The following is a 7,924-nucleotide window of genomic DNA, read 5'->3' on the forward strand; positions in this document are numbered from 1 at the left end:
GCTGTTTGTTGTGTAGTTGCCTATTTCCTCAGAGACAGCCTCCTCTTTGCCTTTCACATGCTCCCAGTGTACCGGGGAACAGTCACATGAAGAGCCTCTGACTATAAAAAGCAGAGGTAGATAAAAGCTATAGCAGGCATGGGTCCTATCACGATGGCGCTCTCTATCTGTGACCAGAGGCAACATCATCTTCACCCCCACCCGATCTCTTTGTTTATGGCTGCGGATTGAAACACAGATCCTCCTGTGATTAGGAACTCGCAGCTAAGCACCGGTGAGTAACAACCTGGAGCTGGAACATCTGACAAAGGACTGAACCTATGACCAGCAGCTGGTATTCATACAGTAGCAAGGAGGAACGATGGTTTGGTTAAAAAGATTTACATGTAATACATTTACACATTAGGCAGGTCTCAAAGGATTCAGAGGACAAGTGTGTCCAACTAGTTATGACTGGCACCATCTTCATCACTTCAACATATGTTATCTTCCACTGTGGATTTGTTCAGAGCACTTGCTGATTTACAGCGTGTGTCTAAGAGATGTCACTGAGATTAATATTTTGACAAATTACACTAATAATGTCATAGTTCAGGCCAGTCACAGTGACAGTAACTTGTTTTACTGTCTGCTGCTTTATTGTTTTGAGTTTTATTATCTGCAACTGCAACATTTGTTTCATCCTCTATTTTTCAACAAAGAGTCCAGAGAAACTGATTAATTATGTTTTCCTTTCTCTGATCTTTGAGTTGTAACGTGAGAGAAAAAAAATTAGAAAAAGAAAAACACGTTTCTTAAGCTCTCATGGAGCAAGAACATTCTCTTCTCTAAGTTCAACACATCTGAGGATAATCCAAGGCCCAAACAAATCCTGGCCCTGAGGCACATCATAATTCCAGTCATGGGGGCAGCGGACGCAGAGGTAAGATCTGCCCCAGGGAGCCTGGAATTGGGGTTTATTAGAAGCCAAAGTGAGTCAGCATCCACCGTGTTTGATAAAGCTAATGCTCAGCTACCACTATGGCTGCCCTGCTACTTACTGTACTACCTCCCATTCGTTTAAATGTAACTTTGACCAAACTTGGGATTGACAGACAGCATCTGGCTCACTCACTAACTCCAACCAACCCACTGCTACAGTGAGTTCCCACCCGGCGTGAGAAGTGGAGGCTCAGTCTGGTCTTCCACCAGACTCAGTCATGGTTTTAAACCACAGCTGTCCCTGTTACAGTAGCTGCGAGCAAGGAATGTGTCTGAACCTGAAGACAAGCTTTCACACCCCATCAATACGTAGAATCTATTTCAGGACCAACAACGGCCCACTGTGTTGTGGGCTGAGAATCTTCTATCTCTGCAGAATCTTCCTTTTCAGGTGGAAGATCATAAGGATGTTGCAACAAACCGCGCCATCGAATGCCCCCTAGACCGGTCCGTCTAGCATTCAAGCTCACATTTCACCTAATGAAGCTGAGCCTCTTTACAGACTCCCATTGTTTGCACAACATAGCACCCTTAAAAGCCGGGGAGTAACATAGTGCTCATGCTGCTGGGTCCACAGAGTACTCATTCTGCTTGTCTTCACCAGCGCAGCCACATAAGAACGTTCTGATTGCACAACGCTGCCCAATAGTGGCATCCTAACTGTTTGTGGTCACTGAGACTTCAAACATCCCTAGTTACTGGAAGATAAGTATTAATTAGATAGATTTACAACATCAAATTACTGACACCGCAGCCCTTTGACTGAATCGTTCTACCATGCGTGACCCTGTTGGGTTCTAACTTTACTTTCGCTGGCGCTGCGTCAGAACTGCACTAACAACTGCACACAGGCAGCACACGGCCCTTATTCCCTGACAGGCTTTCAGGTCTCAACACTACAGATGTCAAGTCAGTGGCTCTAAGGTTTTATATACACCAAAAAACGAGCAATTGTGACAGGAGGCAATGACCTGTCGGACTTTCAGCATCTCAAACAAACTGAGGTCCGGTCTTTGTCTCGGTTCGTTAAGGATATAACTTATGAGGTTCTCTGGTTGCTAAGCCCATTGTGACAGCGCGTGTCTAGTCTGTGTGAGTGTCGGTGCGTGCTTCCTTTTTAGGTAAGAGGCTTGGGTTCGTTTGCAGTGTGCCATAGGACCGGCCTATAAAAGATCCAGTCGACAACGTGGCTCGCTCTCCCAAATGCTCCTGTGCACTTTTCAAAGCCTCATCGGGCTTTAAACAAAACATGTGCGGAGTGTCGACGTGCCTTCATTTTTTTGAAAATGCAAATAAAGGTGAGGTTACGAATTAAAATGCACTGAAATGCAGAAAACGTACTTGCAGCAGCAGTTTGAATATTGTGGAAACAATCACAACAGTCTTGTTTGTTTGATTTCTTATAGTGATAGTTGTTGAGCAGTGTGACGAAGGGGAAGGCGACGCCTGAAGGGAGACACTTTGTTTCATCATATGCTCCTGCTTTCTACCTAAATTAAGCAGTTCGTCAACAAAGGAATACTGTCAAGCGCTGCTGAACGAGCGAGCTGGAAGAAGGTGTCGCACACTCGGGCTCACAAGACCACAACGTGCGCTGGAGTCACAGGGGCTGGTTACTTATTGACCACGCACAACTTTAATCATTAACTTTGCTCAGGTCATTTAGAAACAAGGGATCTGCGAGGTTTAAAAACAACATCAATAATTTGAATAACCTGCTGCCACCGATGATTACATTCCAGAGTTTTCTATCTACACTTCAAAATAGGAAGAGTGACTCAGCATAAATTATATATTTGCAGTTCTTCGGTTTTGGGGTAAAAAAAATTATCAGGTGCAACGTGCACATTGGTGACTCACTAGGCTTTGAAGATGTAGCTGGTCAGACTCCCCAGACTCCTGGAGGGTTTGATGGTGCAGTGGGAGGGACTGGACTGGGTGCCGTCCTCTGCTCTATCCTGGGTGGAGTGTCTGCAGGACAGCCTGGGCAGCTGCAGGGTCCCTGAACACAGCCTCTTCACCGCCCATCTCACATCAGGGTCCTGCACCAGGTCAATGCGGGCCGCCTGCTCCAAGGACTCCCACTGCCTCTGGGCAGAGAGAGGACAGAGAGACAGAGAAAGTGCACGTTGCGTGATATCATGGAATCGTACTGTATGCACAGTATGACAAAGATCAGAACTTTCATGGAAAGATTTGTTTCCTTCCTGAAGAGATGGTACGACATAAAAACCAGCTGAGCTCTAGAGGTACATTGCAAACAGGGCTGGTTTTGTACTGTTGCCACAAATACGAAGCCCACTCTGGACACTATTTGTGGAAGTTCTATCTGATTTCAGGTCCTGAGGCACACACACTATCACCTTGGACACAATAGATGGTTTTCACTGAGAGAGAGCGTTTGGGATTCGGTTCTTAAGGCATCTCTCTTTCAGCGTCAGCGTTGAGGGAAACAGATAAGCGTCCTTGTCTCCTGCTGCATCCTGTGACCTTATCTCTGTATCTGCTCGGCTCATCCACATTTCCATTGACATTTGTCAGCATATTTTTACTCAGATTTATTGTTGACCACTTTAAAATACTGACCAAGACATTCATGAAGTGAAAAAGTAGAAATGTCAGACTAAACTCACCAGCTTATTAAAAACATAAAAGACAGAGTACTCTATTAGCTAAACCTGCACCTAAATTTGGATTATTTTAAAAATGTTATATTCCATCAACCTCCACTGGAAAACTGGTACAAATAGGAACAATCAAGATTTATGTTCAGAATAATAAATGTAATACAATAACTATAACATGTAAATATATAACATTAATATTATAACAAGTAATAATTGATTCAGTAAGCACCCATGACTATATTCAATGTCATACACGCTTTTCTGTACTAAAGTATCATTGAGTACTCTTACCTCAGTAAAGTTCGAAAATATTGATGATTTATTTCTCCTCATACTATCAGCTACTCTAACATAGGGACCTGCTACCACTAAACTGAAAGGTACTCGAACAACATTTAAGATCAGATATTCCTGTTCCAGGTTCCAGTTCATTCACATGTCACTCAGTAGAGAACAATGCTTTCTCCGCCTCTTCAAAACCCTGTGCTGCCATTAGTTCAGTGATACTAACACAGTGTCTTAGTTTAGTATTTAGTGTCTTAACTTTTAACACACAGTTTCATACACTGAAGCCTATTTAGAGTCACTGTAAAATATATAGAAAGGAAACTTTAGCAGAAGTGGCAGAGGGCTTGTTACAGTAGTGTGATTAAGTTGCTGGAGGTGATTTCATGGTAGGCCATTCTTCAAGTGTCTATCTGTGTGTGTAATCAGAGGACCTCATGCATCCTGAACTTCTGGTCAGGCCAGACTCAGACTGGTTTCCACACAGATGGCTGGTTCATGTAATATGAACATGTTTTGTACAGAGCTATGGAGTATAGTAAGAATTTGAATGAATGTAAATAAAATCACTATTATTAAGAAAGATAATCTGAACACACATTTAACATTCCTTAGGAACCTCAGGACTGTGAACTTAATGGGCCTATCCAATGAACCAGGTTTTAAAACCAGATACAAACCCTTATATTGTGTAAGACATGGCGTCACCTAGAGGACTCTTTGAGAACCATGTAAACAAAGGCCACTGCCAATGAGTGCTGTCACTGAATTAAAATACTATAAAATGCATTTATGTTTTCATTGTTTCAGATTTTAATGAGGTCACATTTAAAAGAATCACTTTGTATTTACACTTCATGAATATAAAATTTATTCAAATTGTATTCAAATTGTTCCCTTTTTAAAAACCGGTGATAACATTGTATTTTAAAAACAGATTTGATGACATTCCTCAGTATTCCTTATTTAGTTGCCACACCTGGATCAGAGCAGGCGTATGAGCATGTGTAGCGTTGCTCCTTCAGTTCCTTTGGCAGTAGCTTTTGTAGTGTCTCTTGCCACCTCCACAGGCTGGTGGCTTTTCGCCCTGAGAAAAAGAAAAGGATTATTATTTGAACAATTTTTAATTTATTTAGAAGATTCAGTTGCTTTTGGCCATACCTGGTACATGTTGCAGACCAGAGTGAAGAGAGAAGCCATGGCTTTATCCTGAAGGTCCTCTGTGTGCTTCTGCAAATTATTACAAATTGGGAAGAGGGCGGTGATGTAATGATCAGTAAATCTAATCATAACTTTTTTTAATGCCAAAAAACGACTTTAAACCTTTGAGGGTATTTAAGCTAATACAGAATGTATCAGAGGTGGGTAGTTGTAATCCAAAGGTCTAAACACAAGTTAAGTTTCTCTTTAGACCTGCAGTTATACAGTTTTGTAGCTGTGTCAATGTTTTTTTCCACAGAATGCACACATATCTCTAAATGTCCTGGAGCTTTACCCCATTAATGGTCACCCAGGGCACATATTGGTGTGGAGGTTTTAGGCCTTGAGTACTCAAAGCATTCTGATGCATCAGTTCGTTCCCTTGAGTACCATTCACACAGTCCATGACGCTTTTCCAGCTCAGCTCAGGGTTGTAGATTTTCACACACTACAATCAACAAAGAAAAAAATATGCATCAATATAATCGGACGTGGATGTCGCTGTGATCCAAAAGATGATGAAGAATTAGAGGCAAACAAAACAAATAGACACCAGTCAAGTAAATGGATAAATACATGTAAATTATTACACACATTCAGGTACTTTAATCTTACGCTTTGAGCTGAATTGATGACATCAGTTGAGAATTCCATACAGAAGATGATCGGGAAAGGTATTTTACTCAGTTTAAGTATACAAGTCTATGGAAGAGACCAGAAAAACTGTCAGTTACTCATAAAAACACCAACATTAGTGTTGTTGCTGCAGATTTATCCCTGTGTTTTGGATGGGTACCTCAATCATGTTGCCCAGACATTCCTGTTCTCCATGCTGGCACTCATAGGTGTATTTCTTTCCATCATGTTTTTCCTAGGGTATGGTAAATAATATACATTTAAAAAACATCAAATCAACAACAACAAAAACAATTCTTTATCAAGATTAGGACGTACTATCATCCCTAGTAAAGACAAATCCAATCTTTAATTACTGCATACATCTGATAATTTATCTGTTCTGGAAAGTTATGTTAGTTCTCTGGTAAAGTCTAATGGCTTCTCATGTCTTTTTCCACCCACCAATACCTTTTCGATAAAGAAGACTCATTACATACACGTTCTAAAACAATATCATTGCCCTTACCATTATTAATAACGAAGCCACAAAGCCTGTGTAAAACAAGGTGCTTGGTTTACTACTTACCACTGCATTGCCGTAAGGCACCAGGTCAACAGTCATGATATCATGCAGCAAGAGCCAGGTGGGGAAGAGCACAGTACTGAGAAACATCCTGCAGCCAGGACACAGACTCTCATAGTAAAGCCCCACCTGGACCGGATCTGCAGTCTGATGGGATCTGGTGAAATTAGACTCAAGGCACTCCTTCAGAACCTGTGAAGAGGAAAAACACATCAGCTACTTTAATCTTCGTGTTTAACTTTACTTTTTAAAGTGCAGTATGTGAGTAAATCTGCTACTATTAGTTCCTTGTTGGCTAAATTTGTTTTATGCACTGTGATTGTATCCTGTGAAGTCAGAGACAGAAATAAATGATGGACAGAGGTACTATTAAAAACGCAGAGATGGCGAGTAATTACTGTAAGTGTTGTAGTGTGTACTGTAGGTTCTTGAAGAAGCTCTTTTACCTTTACTGTAACTACACCTTTCACACAGTAGGTGTGTTTCACAGCGTCAGTTATCAGTTACTTTAAATATTCAGATAATCATCACATAATAACGCTGCTATTATCCCATATGGTTTGTGGGTTATAGAACAAATATGAACTCAATACCCCGGAAATGTCTTTTAAGGAAAGAGTCTACGAGGAAAATACAAAAGGGACTTTCAAGATTAACTTCCCCACACGTTTTTTTTTGTCTGGTTTCTACTTCCTTCATGGGTCAGGTCAAGTCTACACAAACTTAGCTAAAATGATTGTTAATGATGCGCTGTCGTGTAATTTTTAGTACACGTTATAACATTACTTTTTTTTATCAGTGTTTGGCAAAAGAGTGTCATTGTTAGTTTTTTCCCGTTATAAACACAAAGAAGAGATTTTTGTTTAGCGTTTTTGTGAATAAAAAAAGTTGGTCTAAAAAGGCAATTTTGTGTAGTTTAACTTTGGACAAGTTAAGCTAGCTAGCTAGTTAACGTCTCTATTGCTGTTGCTATGGTTTCAGGTGTCGTTCACGTAGTAGTAGTTGTGATTTAAGCGCTGGTTAAAAGACCGGAAGTTATAGCCTACGTCTAAAGACTTACCAGACGACAACCATTTAAAAGTATAGACAAAAAGAGTTATTACCCCACACTGGACAGCCGAGTCCAAAGATGAGCACCATTGTGACGGAGGAACGGAGCATGACGAGGAGCCGCCGTAGGGAACGTTAAGCCAAACGGCCACAATGAGCAGCAGAGGCGCCTTCATGTTGAGCTGCAGCGGACGGATAGAGTTTGAAACCAGTAAATAAAGCGAGCACCCGGCACTACTCCGACCTCCAGTACGGGCAGTACTGTACGGGAAAACTTTAAATACTGCACCGGCGAGGCCTCGTGCACGCGATCCGTTTTTATGATTGGCCGTCGATCACGCGACGAAGCCAGCGTCACTTGTTACTAGCAGAAATATAAGTAATGTACGCTGCCCAAACTATAATGTGTTTTTTATTACTTTACTGTCTATACTCACTCATTCAGTTTAATTTAATTTGCAGCTTATTAACATTTTATCAATAATTTAGAAACAAAAATATAAATACAGAAAATTACAGAACAAAAATGGGAAATAGCTTAAATACTTTCACTGTTAAAACCTGTTTCATTAAGTCACTC

The 7,924-nt window shown here is 41.0% G+C and overlaps 2 protein-coding genes across 4 annotated transcripts in view; both read right to left on the bottom strand.

The window, feature by feature from the left end:
* Positions 1-4,535, bottom strand: part of pde4ca (phosphodiesterase 4C, cAMP-specific a) — a 32,523-nt gene extending 27,988 nt beyond the window's left edge. For 2 of the 3 annotated variants that reach the window (XM_055503680.1, XM_055503679.1), the window contains exons 1-2: positions 3,900-4,535; positions 2,842-3,071 (exon numbers count right to left, since the gene is read on the bottom strand). In XM_055503680.1, coding sequence (XP_055359655.1) covers positions 2,842-3,071; positions 3,900-4,040 — 371 coding nt within the window. In that variant the 5' untranslated portion in view covers positions 4,041-4,535. The remainder of the gene's footprint in view (positions 1-2,841; positions 3,072-3,899) is intronic. The other variant, XM_055503681.1, reaches the window with a different exon arrangement.
* Positions 4,536-4,682: 147 nt separating this feature from the next.
* ifi30a (IFI30 lysosomal thiol reductase a) lies at positions 4,683-7,625 on the bottom strand. Its single transcript, XM_029132840.3, has 7 exons — positions 7,398-7,625; positions 6,298-6,486; positions 5,890-5,964; positions 5,709-5,795; positions 5,389-5,541; positions 5,055-5,123; positions 4,683-4,980 (listed from the first exon to the last, which is right to left on the bottom strand). The coding sequence occupies exons 1-7, from the start codon at positions 7,518-7,520 to the stop codon at positions 4,915-4,917; spliced, it is 762 nt and encodes a 253-aa protein (XP_028988673.1). The 5' UTR covers positions 7,521-7,625; the 3' UTR covers positions 4,683-4,914.
* Between the last annotated feature and the right edge of the window lie 299 nt (positions 7,626-7,924).

Source organism: Betta splendens, chromosome 17 (genome assembly GCF_900634795.4).
Source record: "Betta splendens chromosome 17, fBetSpl5.4, whole genome shotgun sequence".
NCBI lineage: Eukaryota > Metazoa > Chordata > Actinopteri > Anabantiformes > Osphronemidae > Betta > Betta splendens.

Coding starts and splice junctions, on each gene's coding strand:
- ifi30a (XM_029132840.3), bottom strand. CDS start 7,520: ATGAAGGCGCCTCTGCTGCTCATTGTGGCCGTTTGGCTTAACGTTCCC. Junction 6,487..7,397: donor ACTCGGCTGTCCAGTGTGGG/GTAATAACTCTT, acceptor TCCTCTTCACAG/GTTCTGAAGGAGTGCCTTGA. Junction 5,542..5,708: donor TCATCAATTCAGCTCAAAGC/GTAAGATTAAAG, acceptor TGTTGATTGTAG/TGTGTGAAAATCTACAACCC.